The 24,378-nt window shown below is 43.3% G+C and overlaps 1 protein-coding gene across 2 annotated transcripts in view; it reads right to left on the bottom strand.

Annotated features, from left to right (window-relative positions):
- Positions 1-24,378, bottom strand: part of UBR2 (ubiquitin protein ligase E3 component n-recognin 2) — an 82,519-nt gene that overhangs the window by 31,398 nt on the left and 26,743 nt on the right. For both annotated transcript variants that reach the window (XM_075863259.1, XM_075863258.1), the window contains exons 13-26: positions 22,370-22,469; positions 21,243-21,371; positions 18,227-18,410; positions 17,402-17,463; positions 15,406-15,516; positions 13,935-14,000; positions 12,649-12,771; positions 12,490-12,553; positions 10,045-10,169; positions 9,618-9,670; positions 9,425-9,527; positions 7,629-7,677; positions 4,572-4,726; positions 285-387 (exon numbers count right to left, since the gene is read on the bottom strand). In XM_075863259.1, the coding sequence (XP_075719374.1) occupies positions 285-387; positions 4,572-4,726; positions 7,629-7,677; positions 9,425-9,527; positions 9,618-9,670; positions 10,045-10,169; positions 12,490-12,553; positions 12,649-12,771; positions 13,935-14,000; positions 15,406-15,516; positions 17,402-17,463; positions 18,227-18,410; positions 21,243-21,371; positions 22,370-22,469 (1,427 nt within the window). The remainder of the gene's footprint in view (positions 1-284; positions 388-4,571; positions 4,727-7,628; positions 7,678-9,424; positions 9,528-9,617; positions 9,671-10,044; positions 10,170-12,489; positions 12,554-12,648; positions 12,772-13,934; positions 14,001-15,405; positions 15,517-17,401; positions 17,464-18,226; positions 18,411-21,242; positions 21,372-22,369; positions 22,470-24,378) is intronic.

Below are 24,378 nucleotides of genomic sequence, written 5' to 3'. Positions count from 1 at the left end.
TTGCTGCGAAAGAAAAGAATATTTGCAAAAGAGTCAAGCACAGAGGAGTCCCACTTGATTGGTCACATGGAGCTTTTAATAGTGTCCTGTCGATCTGGGACTCCAAGTACAATTACAGCAGGAAGGATTTCAGTTTTCTTATATCCCCTATAGAGATATTTATAAAATGCATTGTTTACTTCACAGGGGGAACGTCGGTGACAGGTCCTAAGGCTTGTATTGCTTCTGAAAGCACTGCAAGGTCATAGCAGGTCTGATTACGTCACCTATAGGACACGACCTACTTGAGATCTTCTCTGAGAAGGTAAAGGTGAGAACATTGTCCTCGCTGATATTCTGCAGATGCTGGTTCTCTTCTTGTAATGCCATTCCAATGAGGTGCAGAACCTGAAGAATTATAACCAGAGAATGAATCGCATATTATCTTATCTTATTTTTATACTGAATATTTAATCTTTGAATTAACAATATAAACCAGTTCTGGCATATTCACACACGGCAGTCTTATTGCAGCAATTTCTTCAACTGTCCCATTCACCTGCAGGAATCCATGAATATTCAGAATAATGGAATACATAGGGAAATAAAATCTTTTTTAATTACTATATAATTCATTAAAATGGCTTAGCTCTAACTGCAGAAAATCCTATAGGATCTTGTACTTACAACACTTCCATGAATCACATTTGCAATTTCTTAAGGAACTAATTCAGTTCTGGTTCATAAAAGACAAATATCCATTTGCTGTTAGAATCTCATATCTAAGCACACAATACATTTTGCAGCTCTAGCATTAGATGATATCTCTGCAACCATCACTGTACCCACAAGCTGTTAAATTGAAAAAAGTTAGGGCAAAGCAACCCCTAAGCAAAAACAGGCTACAATGTGGTAGGTGCCCATACTCCATCTGCTAAGCTCAGGTTATGCTGAAGGAAAAATGAAAGGGGTCGTCACAAATCTGGCAGCAGGAAATGTAATAAAATATAAAAATCTAACAATACTCGCCCAATAAATCCCACACCGCTCCAATGCTGATGCTCTGGTGGTCCCAGACGGTCTTTATTTATCTGCAGCAATGACGTGCTGTACATCCACATGACCGCTGCAGCCAATCAACGGACTCATTGGTGACGTGCCGTACGTGCTAGCATCACTGCGGAGGCTTTCAGAACCAGGTTGAGATCCCAGGATTCTGAAAGATGCCTAAAAAGGGGGATGGTATGCGCCACACCCTGCAATAAGGTCTACACCTGGAAATGAAAAGCCAGCGTTCGCTGGAAAATGATAGAGAAAGCGGAGACCTGGCCTTTTAAGGAAGCCAGGCCCAGGCCCTGATCCAGACTGGACTGCAGGAAAGACAATCTTATAAGTGGAGCACACCAAGGGATAGAAACTGCGTTGCTCACACCAAGAGAAATAGGCCTTCCACAGACGGTAGTACACCTTGGCCGAATGAGGCTTCTTGGAATTTAACATCGCATGAATGATAGGCTAAGAAAGACAGTGGAATCTCAGTACCTCGGCTTCAACAGTCACGATGTGAAAACAAAGCTAAGGTAAAGTGGAATGAAAGAGCAGGCATAGGGAAAGGAGGTTGTTGTATCGCGGCGGAAAGCGTCATGGTGCGTCCCAGAGTAGATTGACTAGGTTGGCGTACCAGGCCCAGTGAGGCCAGTCTGGGGCCACCAGGATGGCTGGAATGCCCTGCGCCTTGACCCACTTAAGAGCTCTGGGCAGTAGCAGAATGGGAGGGAAAAGATGCAGAAATGAGTACCCCTCCGAAGAAGTGACCAGCAAGGAAGAGCCCTGGAGTTGTCAGTCTGGACTCGGAACTGACGACCCTGGAGAAAAGTTGTCTAATGGCAGAGTGACATGACGATGGCCTTCGATTTCAGAATGTTGAGCTGCAGCAGCTCCTCGACCTTTGAAAATGTGCCCCGAATCATGAGAAGGACAAACACGGTCCTCCAGTCGGAGACCCTGGCACTCGTGGAGATGACCAGCCACTGGATAGACAGTAAGGAGCAACTCTTGACAAACTGTGGGGGTAGGAGGATTGACTTGTTCGACTCAAGGGAGACCTTGCATACTAATTTGGACGCATGAATATTCTAGGAAGCCAGGTCAGTCAGGTCCACTTCTGCAGAGCTCCTTCTGTAATGTCCAGAAGTTGCTAGCCCAGACGGAGCAATCTTTACTGACCCAAGATGAGGACTCCAATCTCTTGTCGAGAGGATCGCTAAGGGATGCCGCATCTCACAGCAGTAGGGTGGTGCTCTTGGACACAGGTGGTTCCACCTATGGGGAGAGACACCATTTGGAAACCAAATCCTCCTGTCCTCTTGGAGGCAGCCAAGCACCTGTCCGAGTGCTTCTATTCCTTAGCTGTGGAATCAAGCTGTGGAATCAATTGAGAAGGGGAGTCAACTTTAATATGTAAGGCGTCCCTATCCCGAACCTGCATAGTGTTGATATGTGTCGGAGGATTACCTAAAGAAGACATGCTGATCTTGCTGGGGGCAGATTCTCCAGCGCAGGTCCTAATATGGGACGGTTGTGAAGAACCCAAAGAGTGGGATCTGTCTGGGACTTTTGCGAGGACTGTTACAAGACAAGGTATGTGCTACCCCTAGATATGATTCTAGGGGCATAGAGCTAGACCGCTAATTTAGATGGCAGGCATTCCATGGACTCAATCCTGTTCTGAGAGAGTCTGGAACGTTCCCCATGGCCTGGGTTGAAGACCACATAAAGATACAACTGGTATCTTTATGTAGTTCTCTGAGGAGGTCAGGAGGTTCTGAGGACCACTGTAGGGGACATTTGGCTCCAGTATCAGACTGCTGTGACCTATCTGGAGGAGATTCCCGGTCAGGGAAACAGGAGCTGGAGAGCAGACAAACACCCTATGAAAAAAACCTGGCAGAAGACATTGGTGCGGAAAAAAAGGAGCCCGCCGAAGAGTATACGAGTGGCGCTCCGGAGAGGAAAGCCACTCATGAGAGCAGGAGGGCGTGGAAAAATTGCGGCCCAGGCCGCCCAACAAGCCAGGGGCTGGGTCAAACCGACGGGAATCGGCTGTAAGAGCCCGGCTCTGCTATAATAGGATTCAGACACTGGCATCCATGCAGCAGCACTACCAGCAGGCTATTGAGCGAAGTTGCCATGATATAGGGTACTGGAGGACCGTGAGGCCACAAGAAGAGCGAGTCGTAGAAAGGCAGGGCATGGGGGTCCTAAAGAGACACCCTTTTTCCGGCCGTTGGCTGTAGGAATCCAGTAAACTACTCGGGAAGGCCAAATGGGAGGACGCCGGCCAGCAAAAGGAAGGAATAGAGAAATGAACGCTACAACAGCAATTTTACATGTTCCCGCTGACAGAAAGTGGGCGGGGGTGGCAACTCACCCTCCATCGTCTTCAGGTATATGCAGGTTCACCTCTTCTGTTACCTCGCACATGGAGTGGGGTGACCGGTATTCCAGACTGTGGCAGGAGCAAGAAGTGGGAAACGGGTGACCGTCAGGGAATGAAGCACAGAGCAGATGACTGGTATGGCTTTCTAATACTCTTAGGGAGTATGACTAGTGTGGCTGCCCACGCTGAGTGATCAAAACTGCTCAGAGGTTCCCTTCAAATAAATTAAAATAGGTAACTGGATGTCAAGTACTCCCAAGAGGTTGACTTGGACAAAATGTGTGCAATGCAGCATGTAATAATTTTAACAGAAATGCTGGCACCAAAAATATTCAACACCGTTTAATCACATAGGCGCAAATAAAGATGAGAATGGAAAAATAAAACTAACAGTGATACTTTAAATTGTAACCAAGCGGCAGAGCGCTCACCCGAGAGATTCTGCTGCTTCGTTTAAGTGATCGGTGGGGGTCTCAGTGTTCGGACCTCCACCGATCAAAACGTCTGACGTCATTATGACAGGTCAAAAGTTTTTTTTTAAAGTTTAGTTGCACTTTAAAGGGGTTGTGCCACAAAACACATGAATCCCCTATCCACGGGATAGGGGTTACATGTGTGGTCGATGGGGGTCTGACCGCTGGGACCCCCAGCAATAAGGAGAATGGGGGACACAAAGTCCCCCATGAGAAGCATGGGACTTCCCGGGTTCTGTGTCCGGCTTGTGTGTCCAGAAGCTGCATAGAAATGAATGGGACGCCGGACACGCATGCGCACAAGCGCGACTGGAACTCCATTCATTTCTATGGAAGTTCCATGCTTCTCATGGCGCACTTCGGGGGACTTTCATTCCCCCTTTCTCCTTATCTCTGGGGGTCCCAGCGGTCAGACCCCCACTATCACACATGTATCCCCAATCCTCAACCCCTTTAAGTTATATGTTCTATAATGTACAGTCACTTTTCTTCCAACACAAAGCAGTGACCCATTAATGCAGTTGCATTTTTGGATTCATTATGTGAAAATGCTCCTGAAAGGGGTTTGTCCACTTTAGATCTTTTTCCACGGGATAGGATCTCATCTCATACTCATCATCAATTTAAATAAAACTCATTTTGTCTTAATGAAAAACTTTAGTTAATCCGTATGTGCCTACCCTCTGCAGCATGGCCTCAGACCAGGAATAACCATTGGGCTCTACTGCCCATTGAAGTATTGTCCCCATGATGCAAAGCATTACATCCGACTGGAGAAGGTTGATCAGGCTGGCAAAGAGAGGGCAAAACGCAGGCAGCACTGGAGGTGGCAGAGCTGTAACAAAAAAAGTTAAAATATTTTATTCACATTTCCCAATGCTATTTCTATACATGGATTATTATTTTTAAAATATACACGTTATGGTCATAGCCAGAGTCAGGCTCTGCTCACAACTGCACCGGAGGCTCCATTAGGGGCCTCCATCGCAGATCGGGTAAAAAATTCTTGAAGAAACAGCGCAGCATGCGGCTCAACTTCTTCCGGTAAAACTATGAAGATCCATATGAAAACCTATTCAAATCAATGGGTTCCATCGAGCATCGTTCATGTCCGCAATGCAATGGCTCCGGCACTTAAGTTTTAGCGTTCTTCTATTCCTATGACAGAACAGAGGAAGGGAAAAAACTTAGTGCAGGTGTGAATAAGGCTTTATACCGCTCCGAGATAAATGCGCTTTTTTTTGGGTGTTTTTGAGTCTATAGATATATTCACTTATTCTTGTTCAAGAGAAAGACTATTACGGATATCCACATATATATTTGATGATGGCTATAGAGCAGTTACCTATTATATCAATGGCCACTAGTTTCCATATAAGAATGTTAACATTTTTATCCCTCACTAGCTGTGCCCGCAACTTCGTACGCGCAGACCACTGAAAAACGGCGATCTTTTTCTGGGAGGCATTTACTCTCTTGAGACCGAGAGGCCGTTGTCCGAGCCCTTTGAGACTACCAATCAGATTACAGTTTTTCGAGGCAACTAGGTGCATGAAAGCAGCGAGCGGATTGGTTGCTTTATCTCTCTTCTATGTGTAATATCCAATACAGACAAATGTTGAAACTGTTGTCCATGGCAACCAATCAAATTACAGTTTAGATTCTTGTTAGGCAGCTAAGAGAATGAAAGCAGCAACCTGGTTGGTTATTTTATCTCCTGTCTATGTGTAAGAACCAAAATAAAAAAAATGTGGGAACATTTGTCCACAGCAACCAATCAGATTGTAGTTTACATTCTTGTGAGGCAGGAGGTGAATGATAGCAGCGATCTGATCGGTTGCTATATCTCCTTACTATGTGTAAAAATCAATGTAGACAAATGTTGGAGCTGTTGTCCATCAGAACCAATCAGATTACAGTTCTTTTTTTCTGAGGCAGCTTGGACAATGAAAGCAGAAACCTGATTGGTAGTTATATGTGCCCCCGATGCATAAAAAAAACCCAGGATAGACGAAAGTTGGAGTTGTTGTCCTTAGCAACCAATCAGATCACAGCTGTAATTGGTCTGAGGCAGCTTGAAAAATTTGGAGCAATCTGATTGATTGCAACCTCGACCTTATATAACAATCAGTATAGATAAAATTTGGAGCAGTTGCCCATAGCAACCTACTGGTGTCAATTTTTCCAAGACAATACAAAATGAAAGTAAAAACGTGATTGGTTGCCATGGTTTCCATGTGTTTGTTGTTGTTGTTGTTGTACTAATGCAATGTAAATACATTTTTGAAAACATTAAATTCGCATGTCTTCTGATTGAGTAAACCGATAGCGATGAAATAAAAACGAAATGTTACTTCACGTTGACCCCAATGTTTTTCTAAAAACTCCATCAGAATTGGGTCAGTAGTTTTCACGTGATGCGTGCACAGACAAAAATTCCAAAGATGATCTTAATGCATTCTATCACTGCACTTCATCCCCCCCCCCCAATTATTTTTTTTTTGCAAATATTTTCAATGTACGGACATGCAAAGTTTACAGTTTTATTATATGTTGCGTTTGTCATTCCTATCTCCAATCTTTAAACAACTTATCTGATGATATAAGTATATTATAAACTTTTCCTATCTTAATAGATGTAGTCGTTAGATCCATTTAAACTAAGCGAGTGCATATTTATCTTTTAGTGTAGTGAAGAGCTGAATTGAGTGCGACTTCCGGGATGTCGCAATAGTAATATTTTATTTATACATCCCTTATGGAAGTCTAATATTTAACCTTAAATATGACATCTATTCTATTACAATCTATTCTATCATTTGCTCTCAGAAGCGAAGTTCACTATTCATCTTAAGAGGTGAAGTCCTCTGACATGCCCAGTGCTGTATAATCTCCCCTTATCCTCCCGTCGCTGGTACCTTGCTGGATCACGCAGGTGCGGAATACGACCAGTGATTGGCCTATTCCGATACATTCTATTGGAGCATGCATCTGTCAATGTTGTTTCTCTGAGGCCCTTCTGGCCTTTGCTGCTCTGATTGGTCATGACGTAGACCGCTCGAAGCGACACGAGGAGGAAGCTTATAAAAAGGGGGATGTTCTCGTGCTCGCCGCCATAAGCCCCTATGAATTTCCTATGCGTTTTAATGTATAGTATCCTCTTGTAAGCGGACTGCAGCCGCTGCTTGGTTCCTTTCACAGCCATACATTGGTCATTTATTAGCTCCACATAGTTTTTGTGGAGAGAATTGCTACATTGTGTAGCTCTGACAGTTGACACACTGTGTGGCTCTGATATACTACATAGACTTTATAAATATGATATAGTGTCAAATCGACACGATATATACAACCACTAGAAGCGTCCGCGTTGATCGTTTTTAATCACTATGAGTGTTTTATTTGTTCTCGAATACAATTAAAAGTTATGTTTTATGATATTTACGAATATATGTCAGGTACCTGGGAAACAAGGGCTTATTTTTTTGCCATTAGCAATTTGATTTATTGTTCATAAATTTAGCCCACCAGTTTCCTGGGTCCATCAGTTGTTCATTGCTTGGACGGTCGACACACCTGTTTTTTGTCAATACTTGGATAAACAAGAGGAAACTATAGGGGCTTCCCTTCACCATAGAAAGCAATCCACGTATGCAAAAAAAAAAAATGGCTGAGGAATTCGTCCCACAATTGCGCAGTTTAAACCTGTCCCATAACCCTGCAAAAGTGTTGCGCACCTGTATCTTCTTCACTGAGACGCTTCAGTTTACGTTGAGCCTCTTCAGCCTGCAAAATGTGAGAGAAGCCATGAATGAGATAACGTTCTTGAAATGAAGAGATTATTCTATGATTCTTACCATTTTCAGTCACAAGTAAAGGAGCACAATAGCAGCAACATGACAAATCCACTGCCAATCCCCTCATGGTCAAATGCCTGGCAATCCAAGCTACAGTGTTGGGCATGGGTGGCCATCTTCCTTCTTGGAGCCGCCAGTGAAGGATATCAACATGCCCAATCAGTACCCCATTTGTATAGTGAATGACATGCCCCATTCGAAGGAAGAGAAGGCAGACCCAGTGATGACTCTACTGCCACCAGCAGAACCGCGGCAAGAAAGAGCGTGCCACTTTTTTTTTTTTTTTACAGCCGCGGGAAAAACCTCCTTCGCCTTCAATGGGAGTCAGTTTCTGACGTTTTCTGGTGCAGATTCCAACGCAGCTGCCACATCAAAATCAGAGTAAAAAAACTCAGTGTGAACTGGCCAATGATCGGGCAAACGAGAATTCATCGGCTAATCGTATAGTTTAAGCAGCAATAAAATTTGTCATTGTCATGCTGCCGACATGATGGAAATGTATGGGGACACACGATCGCAGTAATGATCGCTCTTTCCCATACATAAACAAGAATTACTCCTTGTGAAAGGAGCAAACGAGCGCCAATCAATGAGCTGTCCAGTTGATTGGTGCTTGTTTTCACAGCCCATATCGGGCCGTGTAATAGGACCTTTATTCATAATGGAATTTGGAAGGTTTCCTGATGAATGATTATAATGCAAAATTGGATTTCTCAGTTTCCCTTTAGACACTGTCCTTTAACTTACCCCTTTCGGGACCAGACTAATTTTCGTTTTTATGCTTTTCTTTTCTTTTTACATTTTTTTATTACTTTTATTTAGCCCCCAAGGGGGGTTTGAACCTGCGTCACTTAGATTGCTTATGCCATAGACTGCAATATTATTATATTGCAGTCTATGGCAAAAGCAGTCTGGAAAGCTAGTGCATTACTATTGAGATCTGTCTCAATAGCAATTGTCTTATAGCAGGCCTGGGAGTGTTCACAAGGCTGTCAGCTGCTATAGGAATACACCGGCTCTGCGCGGCGACCTGCCTCGAAATGAAAGGGGCAGTAAAAGCCCCTCAGATAGCGATGGTCACATCTGACACAGGCATCTGGGGGGTTAAATGCTTGCAATCAGAAATGTTTCTGATCGCAAGCATGGCCGCTGGTTCCCTGCTCTGCAACACAGCAGAGACCCGGTGGCTATGGCGCCCGCTCAACTTCTGAGCGGGTGCCATTTTTAAAAACCCTTTCCCAACGTAAATCTACAGATTGGCGTCGGGAAAGAGTTAAAGGAGGAACTGGGCAACACGTCTCAAATGGAATCTGCCCTGTGGGTTCGGCTGCTCAAACCCCTCTAAATTTCAAATTTTGTGCAACTTTTTATTACAAATTATTATTACTTTTTGAGATAGAGCTGCTCTGTATCCTGTATACAGAGCACCTGTATATTGCGCTGAGACCTGAATCCATCAGGTCAGAGGCACTGAACCTGTGACAGCGGGTCCTGATTGTTGGTTGAGCTGTTACCGATCACATCTAAGTTCATAAGTTCTTAGAAAGTCGCACAAAACACACCGATAGACATTTTTATTTAAAAAAAAAAAACAACTATTTCAAAGCTGTACATAGCCTTTAACACAAATACTTGTGGTTTATGAAACTAGTATTAAAAAACAAAATTGCATTTACCTTTGACTGTTCTGCCCTTGAGTAATGATAATAGAATAGGTTGAAATCCTTGGTGCACTCCGGCTTCAGTTCATAGAGTCCTCTTCCTGTTAAGCCTGGTTTTCTATACACAAGACAATGACAAAAACGACTTTAGATACTGAGCAGCTCCCGAATGTAAAAAAAAAATCAAGAACAGGTATCTCTAACTTACTTAAATGATGCAATGTTCTGAATCACTTGCTCCATTCCAGTTTCCTTATTTTCCTGTCCGTTAAAAGAGGACATTAAAATGATGCGCTAAAACATAGCAAACGTATCGTAACCACACACCCGTCAGTATGCCGTACAGATGGAGCAGATTACCAGGGGGGGACACACAAAGCAAGAAGGGGGTGAGGTCACGTGACCAACGTTTACTCCTATATAGGGTGCATTATAGACACCTAATCCATTGCTTATACTATTTAACGGTGTAGAGATAGGCGTCTACTGCAGTGGTACACGTAATGTAGATGACCAATTTTTTGCATACAGGTATATTTAAAAAAAACAACATAATCATCAACAACAGGGAGAACACATGAAACCGTTCAGAGCTATAGCTTTACACTGCAACAATAAAACCCTGGCGTACTCACGTCTTCAGGCAGCGCCTTCACTAGTTCACTATGAGCCATGGGTCGTATGCTCAGTTGATGGATGATTTCACGTTTTATCTCATCAGCGCCAGTGACCTGCCCGACTCCAGGACAGAATCGTTCACCTGTGTTACAGACGTCAAACTTATCAGTCCTGAACCGCAGAATTTATGTTTACAATAATTTCTGATAAAGATTCGGACAACTTTAAGCAGGAGGTGGGATGTATTGCAGCACGGGGGTCCAAGATTCATATGCGACCAAGGACATCTGCATGGAGTTAGAATGTGCTCTCCGTGTTTGCATGGATTTCCTCCAAGTACTCAGGGTTCTTCCCACACCCCAAAAACATACTGATAAGACAGGTAGTTTATCATACTTGTTCCCCAATAAGAAGAGTCTCGTCATAGTTACAGATCACATTTAAATAAGCACTCCATGTCCCCCCCCCCCCCTGTTTGCAAATGTAATGTATATAGACATGTGTATTGACTTACTTCGTTCCGAGGCTGCATGGGGGGGTCACATGATCTACACTCTGGCAACCCAAATCCTATAACATCTCCTGTAGAAGCCGGAGGTCAGTCTCTCAATACAACACTACGAGACTAACATCGAGGCTCTCATAGACTTGCATTGAGAGCCTGACTTCCGATCCCTACAGAAAATGCTGCAGGATACAGGGAGTCAGAATGAAGATCACGTGACTTCACGGCGTCCCAGAACGGAGCTGCATCCCGTGAAATACAGCACAGGTAAGTCATACACATGACTACGTCACATTTGCAAACGGGGGGGGGGAAGGGGAAGGAACCGGGAGTGTTTCTTTAAAGAGGCTCTGTCACCACATTATAAGTGCCCTATCTCCTACATAAGGAGATTGGCGCTATAATGTAGGTGGCAGTAATGCTTTTTATTTTAAAAAAACGATCTATTTTTACCACTTTATTAGCGATTTTAGATTTATGCTAATGAGTTGTTTAATGCCCAAGGGGCGTTGTACAGGGGAGTGTATGACTCTGACCAATCAGCGTCATGCACTCCTCTCCATTCATTTACTCAGCACATAGGGATCCTGCTAGATCCTTGTGTGCTGTCTTATACTAACACATTAACAATACTGAAGTGTTTAGACAGTGAATAGACATTCCACGGGATGTCTACTCACAATCTCTGCACTTCGTTACTGTTTCTATGGTAGTTACAGCAGAGGAAGCGTGATCTCGTTGTAACCTGTCATTTACAGCGAGATCTCGCGAGATCTCGCTTCCTCTGCTGTAACTACCATAGACAGAGTAACGAAGTGCAGAGATTGTGAATAGACATCCCGTGAAATGTCTAAGGATCTAGCAAGATCCCTATGCGCTGAGTAAATTAACGGAGAGGAGTGCATGAGGCTGATTGGTCACTGATTGGTCAGCGTCATACACTCACCTGTACAATGCCCACTTGGTCTAAAGTAAAAACACGCCCACTTGGGATTAGGCAACTCATTAGCATAAATCTAAAATTGCTAATAAAGTGGTAAAAATAGATCGTTTTTTTAAAAATAAAAAGCATTACGGTCACCTACATTATAGCGCCGATCTCCTTATGTAGGAGATAGGGCACTTTTATAACGTGGTGACAGAGCCTCTTTAAGGGAAGTATGACCACGGCGAAAAATTAGCTTGGTGGATCTGCTTTTGTTACATCCCCTTACTAGAGTGTGATTAAAGGGGTTATTCGCTTTGGACAATTCCTGTACAAAAAACTGATCACAGAGTGTCCCACTCCACAGAACCCAGGCAATTAGCTGTAATTTGTGGGGAACCTGGTAACGAGTGTTCAATTCCCCTGCAGTGCCCCCACAGGGAATAAGAAGGATTACATGGTGCCTATTGTTATCAATGGGCTGTGTGTGTAATGCACTGGTCAGGTCCTTCAGAGAGAGATTTGCAGCCGTTCTACACTCCAGCTAACGGATGATGAAGTCCTGAATGAGAAACTTTGCTCTATTAACTAAGAATACCATTATACGGTATTTGAATATGTGTTTTCTAAATCAGACAAACGTATCTGTTTTGATCAGCAAACAGAGCAATCGAAGGTTATAAAAGCCCTTTTAACACGGGTCAACGATCAGGCAAATGAGCGTTCATATGAAACAATCAAACGCTCGTTCATCGGCTTATCTGATCCTTAATGCAGCATTAAAAGTTATTGTTGTCGGCAGCACATCTCCCTCTATTAACAGGGAGATGTACTGCTGACATGATGGAAATATATGGGGACAACCTGTCATAGTAACGATCGCTCGTCCCCATACATAACCGATCATTGCTCCTTGTGTAAGGAGCAAACGATCGCTGATCAAGGAGAGGTCTCGTTGATCGGCGCCCTTTTTCCACGGCCCATATTGGGCTCTGTAATAGGACCTTAATGCACATGTGTTTAGTATCTTACCAACTATCATAATGATCAGATGCAGCATCTCTTCAATAAGGGTGTTATTCTGCTGTACTAGATCCTGGATGGAGGGGACAGAGGAGACTTATTACTTACACAAACATATAACGGTCTTGTAGACAACATGAGGAAATACCATTTTCTGTAAAGTAGTACCTTGTTTGTGCTGTCCTTTCTGAACCTTTTCCCATAATCCGGAGTACTAAATATCTGGAAAAGCTCAAATCGGCTGAGTACAATCATCAGAAAATGGTTGGGATCCATCATTGAAGCTCCAGCCTAGGAAAAATAATAACTCATAAAGGCTTACGTTTACGTCGATCATCAGAATGGACTACATCTGTCTTATAACATAGCAATTGACTGAAAAAGAGGCAAATATGCTCCATGTGTTTCCTAGAGCCTGTGGTTTTTCTTAGGACCTTTTAATACTCAGGTCAGTAGCCATAACAATGGAGAATCCACAAAAACTGGCCATACATATTAGATGTATATCGACCGAACCCACCGTAGAGGCCAACCATCTGATAATTATGGCAGTGTCCTGACTCTCCCCCGACGGCAGATGACGGTGGCGAGAAGGGTCGAATTTCAACATACCCGATCCTTTTGTTTGGAGATAAATCACCGCCAGAGAAGTCTCAGAGTCTGAGCTAAAAGTGCATGTGTATGGAGGAGTCGTTAGGAACAGCTGCCGGCCAGCCTAAAGGCCCTTTTACACAGGCCAATGATCGGGAAAACGAGCCTTCATATAAACAAACGTTCATCGGCTTATCGTTTTTGGCACCATATGCCTGTGTAAACAGAGAGAAGTGCTGCCAAAATGATGGAAATGTATGGGGACGAGCGATCATAGTAACGAGCGCTCGTCCCCTTACATCACTGATCATAGCTCCTTGTGAAAAGAGCAAATAAGCGCCGATCAATAAGCTGTCTCGCTCTTTTACATGGTCCGTGTCGGGGAACCCTTAGTCTATGTCAATGGAGGTTGTAAAATCTTTACGCAAAGGAATTTTGTACAGTGGAAGCTGTAAGGCTACTGAGTAATTCGTTAAAGGGGTTGTCGTCAAGTTTTGATGACTTCCTCCCACATCAGAGGTCCCCGCAATTAAGTTTTTTTTATCATCAGGGGAATCGGCTGGCAAGTTCTCCTTTCCGTGGAAACAAAGCATTACAAGGCACTCATTGAAATAAAAAAACGTTCTGTGTAATGCTAGGATGGGGCGAGATCTCCTGAGGGAGAGGCAATCTCTGTAAGCCCAGGCTAATAGAAGGTGTGGGAATGTGGAAACCCTCCCTATTACGTCCATATGACCTACAGTAGGGTTTGGATTTCTTTCTTGAAAAACATGAAATAACTTTGACAGAATTCAGAGCCCGCTGAATAACTGCAGGGATACTAGATGTACTGTGCAGCCAGGGGTCATGTTATAAAGCTTTACCTGTAACATTACAATGTCTTTGTCAAACATCTCTCTTCTACATTTTACGTTGTGATAATAGTAGATCTGTTAAGAAAAAAAATAATAAAGAAATAAATATAAATAATAAAACACGTACACAATACACACAACTTCCGGAGAGTAAGGGCCCATTCACACGAACGTGAATCTCGTCCGGAGATGGAAATCACGCGCAGCACACGGACCCATTGATTTCAAAGGGGCCATTCACACATGCAGGAGTTATCACGCAGCGAGAGTCCGCAACGCACCTACAGGCCCATTGAAGTCAATGGGTGTGTGAAAACCACGCACAGCTCACGGATGCTCATCCGTGTGCAGTGCGTGATTTGCGCATCAATTCCATTAAAAAAACATGCTTTGCGAGTGCGTGAAAAACACATGCCACTCGCAAAGCACAGCTGCAATAACGCAACTCACACGGACCAGATTTACACGCTTTTTTACGTGCGTAAATCTGTCACGCTCATGTGAATGTAGCCTTCGGGTCTAGTCACGCTGCGTGTCAGCCATCTGTCGGTGGGTATAAGTCGGAAATATTCCCCAACATATACCTCAGACGGAAGGCAATGATGTATGTTCTAGTGTAGGCATACAGTGGCATATATTGACTCCCATTATAAAAGATGTATACAGTCTGGAATAGGTTTTTTTTTACTGGATACCTCTATAAAAAAAAAAAATCACAGCAGACTACACTTTACTATACAGTAAAGAGAACACTATTTTGGATACATTCAGCATATTTGTCAGCAGCTTTCCCGGTGCATATGCCAGACATACACTACAAATGCAGCGTGAATAGAACCTAAAATTATCACACAGCCGCATTTCTATATAGGAGAAGCATCACTTGTTACCAAGAAACAATATGTAGATATTAAAGTGGTTCCCCCAGAATCGACAATTATCACCTATCCATATGATAGGTGATAACTGACTGATCGCCGGTGGTACCAGTGCTGGGACCCACACTGTTCGCAAGTATGGGGGTCCCAAATTCCCAGATCTTCCTCACTGCACAGCCCGCAGTGAGGAGTCGCTCAAATGGAGAAGCGGTCAAGCACCCTGCCGCTTCATCCAATGTCTATATGATGCGCTGTACTCCACAATGTGAATGGAGCGGCAGAGCGCACGCTCGATCCGCCGCTCTATTCAATGTCCTCCTCACTGCGTTACTGTCAGAAGACATCATTAATAGGTGTTAGAGAGCAACGTTCAATCCTATTATGTGCTTGGTAACAAACACACACGTCTTTGATGTTCGTCTGAGATTATTATAACTTAGAATTGCTGAAGACCACCGAAAGATCCAACCAAATGTGTCAGTCGCTTCAGGACATCAGAGTGGGTGGGAGGTCTAAGCAAGAAGAGTTATCAACTTTGATCCCTCATACATGTTTATAGTTTTATATGGTTTATAACCGATCAAGTCAAAAGAAGACCTCACCTGGTTAACTAACGAAAATCCATTTCTTCTCCACATCCCAGCATGCACCTGAGCACACAGCACCAAACAGCGCAGCGGGTGCTCAATCAGCATTGGTGGACTCAGCTCACTCTGCAAGATAACAGTCAAAAGGATAGAAATAAGTACTTAAGATTCATACATATTAGGAGGGTCAACACAATCTCTACACCTACATGCACCTATAAAAAGACAACATTTTAAGGCCCTTTTACACTGGCCACACTCGGCTCATGCGGCGAGCGCCGATGTACGAGACATCGCTGATCGGCGCTCGCTTGCTCTTGTCACACGGAGCTATGGATGGGGATGAGCGCTCGTTACTCCGATCGCTCGTCTCCATACATTATCATCATGTCGGCAGCGCGTCTCCCTGTTTACACACCAAGTTGTGCTGCCGACAACGATAATAGTTTTTAAAACGATACAACCACAGATGATTGAGCGTTTTCTCATTCATCTGCTGATCGGTCCCGTGTTTACACAGGACAATTATCAGGAACGAGCGTTATATTAACACTCGTCTGCCCGATAATCGTCCTGTGTAAAACCCCCTTTACTTTTGCATTTCAAGCTCCACCATCATGAGACGGTGGCTGTTTAAATGAGGGAATCAATAAGAAGGTGGAGTTTGTGCAGTAACGCTGATCTGAGGAGGACTGCTGAAAAAAAGGGGAAAAAACACCTCCAAATAAATGTAATCCTCTAAATAACGCTAGATATCCTTAGTTAAAGAGCGCCTGTCTGTAATCTAATTGCATTATTTTAATAACCTTTGCACATATTTTGGTATGAGAAATTACACAAGGCATGTGTACTACTGCTTTTCAATTTGCTCTATAATGGTATGAGGTTGTCAGAGGGGGGTCTCCTGCTCGCAGCCTTCATATATTGGACAAATGGGGGACCGCTAAAAGAAAAGCAGCTCCTGCTCCGGAAAGTTTATTTATTAAATGTATGGCAAGCCGCAACTTTACCCAGCAATATCAGATGTTCAACAGGGGTTTTTTTTTAGAAGACAGATTGGCTAATTGCCGGGCCAAGGGATGGTCTTGAGGAGAGAACCCTTCTAAGCCTGCATGCATGCGAAATTTGGTGCAGAAAATCCCCATCAAAACCGCAGATAAACAAGTAATTCCGCAGGTAAAATCAGCACTTAATGGTGCGTTTTTTACATTTTGATGCAGATTTTATGCTGTGGATTTTTTAATAAACTCATCAGATACAATTCTTAAATGGACACACAAGATAAATGGACATGTTGCAGATTTGAACCCTTTCCTGTCGCTAATAGGCCTATTTATGTCGGGAAAGAATTTTTAAAAATGGCGCCCTCTCCGAAGCCGAGCGGGCGCCATAGCCGCCGGGTCTCTCCTGTGTTGCACAGCAGGGACACGGCGGCAATGCTTGCGATCATAAAAATCTCTTATCGCAAGAATTCAACCCCTCAGATGCCGGTGTCAGATGTGACCACTGGCATCTGAGGGGTTATAATGCCCCTTTCACTTCGGGGCCAGTCACCGGCTCCCGCGCAGCGAGACAGCGAGATACCGGTGCTCCCAGTCCTGCTATAGGAAGATTGCTATTGAGACCTGCCTGTGGCAATAGCAATGTACTAAATTTGCAATAGACTACAATTATTGTAATGGTATGTTCACATGCAGTGACCAAAAACGTCTGACAATACGGAGCGGTTTTCAGGCGAAAACAGCTCCCGATTTTCAGACGTTTTTGTAGCAACTCGCGTTTTTCGCGGCGTATTTTACGGCCGTTATTGGAGCTGTTTTTCAATGGAGTCAATGAAAAACGCCTCCAAAAACATCCCAAGAAGTGACATGCACTTCTTTTTCCAATTCCCCACAGCAAATTCGCACATAATACGCATCGTGTGCATGTGGACTTAGAGGGAGGGAGTCATTGTAATGACGGAGTTGCATCTTGAATTACCGTAGGAAAAAAAAATCAAATTCACACTTACAAATGGTAGCAGCTCTGGGAACTTGTACGCCACTTCTATTTTACTAAGTAGAGAATGAAGTCCTAAAAAGTAAAAAAAAAAAAAAAAAGTTAAAGCGATTGTCAGTGGAAGCAAACTCCCCAATAACAACAAAAAAAAGAAGAACTGTGCTGTGAAACTAAACTTTTGTTCCTAGGATCGACAGTGATACCAGAAGTCGGACCCCCACTGACCATAAAGCGACAGATATCCTAGCGATATGCATATTCTCTTAAGATATAAATACCCCTTTAAGTGATTAAAGAAAGCATGATAGGATTGCAGAATAAATAATGTTGCTTTGGGATGAAAACATGAAAGACAAGAGGGATAAAATACGTCTACGGCTTTGTTCACCTCTGCGTCGGGACTCCGTTCATGGATTCCGTTGGAGTTTTCCGTCTGGGGAACCCATGAACGGAATCCGAACTGAAACGAACTGAAACCAAAGGTTGCCGTTTTCATCAACACTGAGTTCAAAGGTGACGGATCGGGCGCAAATGGTTTCCGTTTGTCACCGGTGTGCAAGGGTTCTGTCATTTTGACAGAATCAATATCGCCGTGAAAACAATGGAACCCTTACACAACGGTACAAACAGAAACAATTTGCACCGGATCCGTCACCATTGAACTCAATGGTGAGGCAAACAGAAACCTATGGTTTCTGTTTGTTTCAGTTCGGATTCCGTTCATGGGTTCCCCTGACGGAAAGCTCCAACGGAACCCATGTACAGAGTCCCGACACAGATGTGAATGAAGCCTTAGAGAAGAATAAAACAGCACCAAATTAAAGAACAGAACTCTTACCTGCAAGAAGGCGAGAGACTGGAAGGTGAATGCTAACTTTTTCCTGAGACACACAATATCGTATGGTCTCCACTGAATGTCCGGCTAATGTGAGAGTAATGGGCTGTTCTCCATCTGTGAAACCGCTGTGACAATGTGTTAGCACGGCGAGACACTTCTTATACGCTTCAATCAGAACGTGCTCCTACAAAAATCACAAAATAAAATAAATCCAATATGACAAATACAACGCACACGCCACAGTGCTTTAAAATCATGTAAATTGAATAGATCATTTTCTGTGGCCATTAATAACCGGCTGACCAGGTGGTCTCAGCTCATTCCATCTCTGACAGAGGACACTATTGAAGACCTACTGCAATCACACTTGCATGTATCACCTGCTGCCAATAACAAGCTCGTCCAGCTGTACTATATCCACCAGGCGTAACTGACACCTCAGCGTTTATTTAAAATGAAATACATATCGGAACCTGCATGCCCGAAATGTTCTCATGCTCCAGCTGACTTCTGGCATATGGTGTGGATGTGCCCACACATCCGGTCCTATTGGTCAGAGATCATCGGATTCCTCAACTTAATGCTGCCATTTCCTGTTGCGGGGTCTCCAGAACTGTGTTTATTTGGAATACTGGATGAAGATATAAGGTCCTGTCATACTAGAATCTTTCTGCAGGAGACCCTATTTTTGGCCCGTAAAGGCATATCTATGAGATGGATGGATCGCCGACCTCCTAAGGTTGCAGTATGGAAACAGATGGTTAATTCTACTATATCGTATGAACGTATCATTTTCAAGCATAGAGATCGGCCAGACAAATTCCATAAGATATGGGACCCGTGGTGCAGCAACTCCGATACAACGTACTCCCCCGGGGAGCTAGATGTAGCAGTAGATGCGGTGAGGGGAGGGAGGGGAAGGTAGATGGGATATGGTTTGTCTGATTAAGTAGTGGATCTCCCGGACCTCTCACATATGAACACATTTGTATGAGTCTTATGATGTAAATGATCTATTTGATAACTCTATCCGCCTTGATTTTTAAACCTCATGTGGTAATGTTGTTGAGATTTGTACAGCACCTGCGAGTGCTATGTTGTATTGATGGGGACACTGTTGTCCTTTACCTTTTTTTTATGCCTCATATTGTGATGAAACAAACTTACTTTTCAATAAAACGAGTTTAAAAATAAATAAATAACCGGCTGACCAAAAGTTTGTTTGCCCCTTCACCACTAGAGCAAACTTATTTTTGTGAAGTTGCCATTTTATATAATTATTACTATAGGACTGGAATCGTTGCTATAATGTAGTGTAGTGTACCCAGGTGTGGTGCTCCAAGGCCACCATCTATTTCTCATATCTATCTCTCATACCTCCGTATCTCTCTATATATCTCATATCCATCCATCTATCTCAGACTTGTTCCTTTCTCTTTCACACTTGCAAACTGGCATTATTACGGGAGCCTTATTCATTATGCTGGCACAGTAGCAAGCTGTCTGTTTATGAGGTACTGTTGCAAGCTGGCTCTGTTATGGGTGCACTATTGTAAACTGGCTCTGTTATGGGGGCACTATATTGGACTTCGTTTTAGAGGCACTGAGTTTGCAAAAAGATTTGCCAACATATGCAAAGAGCATCACATATTCAAAGGTTGCCCTGACACCTACACCTTTCTAATTTAAATGGCTTAAGTCATGTGAAGTAAGAAGGCACTCATCCCATCCACAGCCCCAGACTTCCAACATTAGTCAAGGCAACATGAGTTTCTAATAGATACATTAATAATAGCCACAGGCACTTGTTGTGGCATTGTCCCAAGCTACATAGATACTGGAGTGGAGTAGCAGCATCTATTTCTAAATTAATTCGGAAAGAGGTTCCAATCGAACCGATGCTATTTATTTTTGGCCTCTCCGTTCTTCTGAAAGTCTGCGGTTGTAGCAAACTAATTGGAAAGATTTGGTTTCTGGCAAGATTGGTTATCATTTATAAATGGATCTCAAAAGATTTCCCACGGGAAGTAAAATGGCACCATAAGGTAAATAGAGTGATGCTTTTAGAAAAATCATATTACTTGACACTAAGTAAAGAGGAATTTTTGTTTTATAAGATCTCTCTCTCACTCCCCTCCCCACGCAATATTTTCCAGGGTTTTAGGGGGTGATTGTTGATTTTTCCAACATTGACTTTTGGGATAGTGTCGGCACTACATAATATTTTGTTTAATATAATGACATTTTCTTAGTTTTTTTGTTATATGGTATGGAATATTTTGTTACATAGTTCAAAAAAAAATAAAAAATTAGAAAAAAACAAAACAAAAACAAAGACTAGACTGTATTGCGGTGTCATATAAACAATTGTGGTCAAAATTGTGGTTGACCGTAGCCTTTCATGAATTTTCTTTGACTTGGGTGGTCCTGAGATTAGAAACACGGCTGCAATACACATCGGCTTGTACAGAAAGTTGTTACAAACTGTAGTAATGTATAAGGGTATGTTCACATAGAGTTTTTTGCAGGCAGAAAATTCTGCCTCAAAATTCTGTTTGGAATTTTGAGGCAGATTTTGATCTGCCTGCACGCCGTATGCGGCTTTTTTCGCTCGCGGCCATTGAGTGCCGCGGGCAAAAACTCTGCGAAATACGCTTTCTCTGCCTCCCTTTGATGTCAATGGGAAGTCATAGACTTAAATGCCCGAAGATGGGGCGTGTTGCTTCTTTTTCCCACGAGACTATTTTTCCACTCGTGGGAAAAAAAACGCCTCCGCCTCCCATTAAAATCAATGGGAGGCATTTTCGACCATTTTTTGGCGCGTTTTCCCACGTCAAAAAGCTCCGTGTAAACTGACCCTTAGAATGAATCCTATTCACTGAAAAAAGACAATAAACCCTTCTGTCTGTTTGCTAGAAGCTGCAATTTTCTTTCCTCATCTTATATTACGCGTTATTACAAGATTTTGCGATTGTTATATTGGTAATTTTTAGCATTTCTTAACATTAATCCTTACGTCAGTAGAACACCAGTCTTGCATCATGGATATGATATGTGTCAGCTTCATCTGTAAAGTGAAGGCAGCCTCCCACTCCGGCTCCATCTCGATATGTTGTCCAACCTGACGAGTTATCGGATCCATTCCCTGCAGGAACACAGGCAGGTTACATATATGACTGATCCCAGTGGTCACATCATCTCTAAAATCTTTCAATAAAACGACCACTTCAAGTGTGCAAGAGACAAAGCCTAAAAATCTGCTATATGCTCCATGCAAACTAAATAGCTTCAAACACATTTAAGGGATTGTCCCCGTCAGAAAAAAACCCTGTGTATATGCCTTAACATGGACGTAACAGAGGGAGGGTCCCCCACCGGGGACCCCCCTCTACGTGCCAGAACTGAGAGCCACTATGTAAAAGCGGTTCCCACTCTGGTGGACCCGCACGTACTTGCATTACATGGATGGCCATTCATTTAAATAGCCAGCGTGTAATGCTTCATGTGGCTGGCCGCAGCTTCCCCCACCGATAACTGATGATGGTCTGGGGTGAGAGAAGACAGATCTCTTCATGAGAAAGGCTCTTTACGGCCCGGTCCACACAGGGTAATAAATGTAGAAATTCTTAAAAAAAGTTTCATTCTATTCTGTCTCATATGGCAATCAAATTTGCACAATGAGTTGACATCCTACGAGGTTTTATGGGGATCACTGGAGGTACGCTTTAAAGCGTCACTTTCCTGTAAGCCGTCATTCCAGATAGCTCTGCTGGTGCTCCTGGGGATTGCAGCTGAAGCTTGTGTGCGGGTCATGACTGTCTTGAGTCGTGTTGCCATAAGCTGGTAGTTTGCATATAAAATATTCCCTCTGTGCTGGTTACTGCGCTCTATTTACTCAGGAGTAATGGGCCACGCACAGGTTTCAGCTGTAATTTGCAGGAGGACCATCCGAGACCTGCAGAATGGTTGCTTAAAAATATATGGCACTTTATGGGGTTGTAGAAGGCCATAGCTTAATGGGAGAAAACCTGGGCGCTGATACCCTAAATTGAGCAAGAATATGACTAGCGGGCATACATATAATATATACAATTTTGTCACGTCTGACGTATAAATATGATAATATGTTATCACCGAGCATACCTGCATGCACTTCATCAACTCTAGAAAGACAAAGAACCCTTCAAGAAACTTTGTGCGTAAAGCAGGAGTCCACTCGGGCGGCTTGCTGATGAGTAGATATCTACAAAATAAGTGACACAATAAGATAAACCTCCATATCTGTCATATTTCCATGCCTATGTAATAAAATGCACTTCCCTTTCCAGATAAAATTTCAACTAGATCCCTCCTCACAAAAATAAATGACCACATTAACCCTTAGTTTACGCTGGTTTTCCACTAGTGGGATTGATCTAATATTAGGTAAAGTGGTAATAAAAACCAGACTACATTTGTTCTCTCTAGTCTTCTGACAAGTCACAGGAAATTTTAATTTCTCAAGCCCATTCAGATCACTCCTGCAGGTGGAGTCGGATAATTACATTATAATAAGGAATTCCAATCACTCGATTCTCTAATATTTTATGAAAAAGGTTTAAAGGGAGTCGGTCACCAGAAATGTACCGATCAAACTAGCAGCAGAGTAATATAGTATAGGCTCACCTGAATGTAACGTTATTTTCCTTTTTCACCTGGGTGCCTCCTTCGCAGAGAATTTCCCCTTATTCAATATATGCAAAGGAGCATTTTGGAGCAACGAGGGAATCACCTTTGCTCCAAAATGCTGTCTGTTTTCCCCGGTCCATCCTCCCTCCCTTCTTTCATTGATTGACAGGGGCCAGGCAGTGTAATAGCCGAGGTTACTCCAGAGCACGTAGTCTCCTGTACGCGTGCGTGGCTCTGATTCATAATCGGCGCATGCGCAGTACACCCTTGACTTTTCACCGGTCTAAATCGGCGGTACTGCGCATGCGCCAATGTCAGACTACACCCTCTTCTGCTCTGCGATGCCGAGGTCCGTCTCTTCCGGGTTTAGTCTGACGTCATCGGCGTATGCGCAGTACAGCCGATTAGATCGGTGAAACATCAAGGGTGTACTGCGCATGCTCCGATTATGAAGCAGAGCCACGCGTGCGTTCGGGAGACTACGGGGTCAGGCGTGAACTCGGCTATTTCGCTGCATGGCCCCTGTCAATCAATGAAAGAAGAAGCAGAGATGGGAACAGCACTCCTTATATTACCTGGTAGAATAGTGGTGCACGCCAAACTGGGCAAAGTGGGCATGGTCCCAGCCTCCCCAATTGTACAGTAAAAATGGAAACGTGTAGATTAATCACCAGTGTTTTTTTTCCCAGTACACAGCAACATGCTGTATATACTGGAATAAATCAATGAAAGGAGGGAGGGAGGGAGGATGGACTGGGGAAAGAAGACAGAGAATTTTTGAGCAACAGAGACACCCTCGCTGCTCCAAAATGCTCATTTGCATATTTTGAATAAAGTGAATTTCTCTGCAAAGGAGGCATCCTTTTAAAATAAGGAAAAAACTTTACATTCAGGTGAGGCTATACTATATTACTCTTTTGCTAGTTTGATAGGTAAATTTCTGGTGACAGACTCCCTTTAAACAAATCTTAAAGAGGCTCTGTCAGTTCTCATTCCCGACATGTCTATTTAAGTAAATACTTGTATTACCCCAAAAATTACAATCCTGGAGATTTTTTTCTTAGACCTCTGCATTTTTTCATTTCTCTTTTGTTCCTCCTGGAAACGCATGAATAATTCGCAACTGGGCATTACCTTATCCCTTGTAAATGGGCTGTGTCCCTGCACAGCGTGATACTGTCCACAGCAGAGAAAGCGTAATCTTGCGAGATTACGCTGTAGATGACAGGTTATAACGAGATTACGCTTTGCTCTGCTGTAACTACCACAGACAGAGTAACGAAGTGCAGGGATTGTGAATAGACATCCCGTGGAATGTCTATTCACTGTCTAAACACTTCAGTATCGTTAATGTGTCAGTATAAGACAGCACATAGTGATCTAGCAGGATCCCTATGCGCTGACTAAATGAATGGAGAGGAGTGCAGGACACTGATTGGTCAGCGTCATACACTCCTCTGTACAACGCCCACTTGGTCTAAAGT

Source organism: Rhinoderma darwinii, chromosome 4 (assembly GCF_050947455.1).
Source record: "Rhinoderma darwinii isolate aRhiDar2 chromosome 4, aRhiDar2.hap1, whole genome shotgun sequence".
Lineage (NCBI taxonomy): Eukaryota > Metazoa > Chordata > Amphibia > Anura > Rhinodermatidae > Rhinoderma > Rhinoderma darwinii.
The sequence above is the reverse complement of the archived record's forward strand: the minus strand, read 5'-3'. Positions and strand labels throughout refer to the sequence as shown.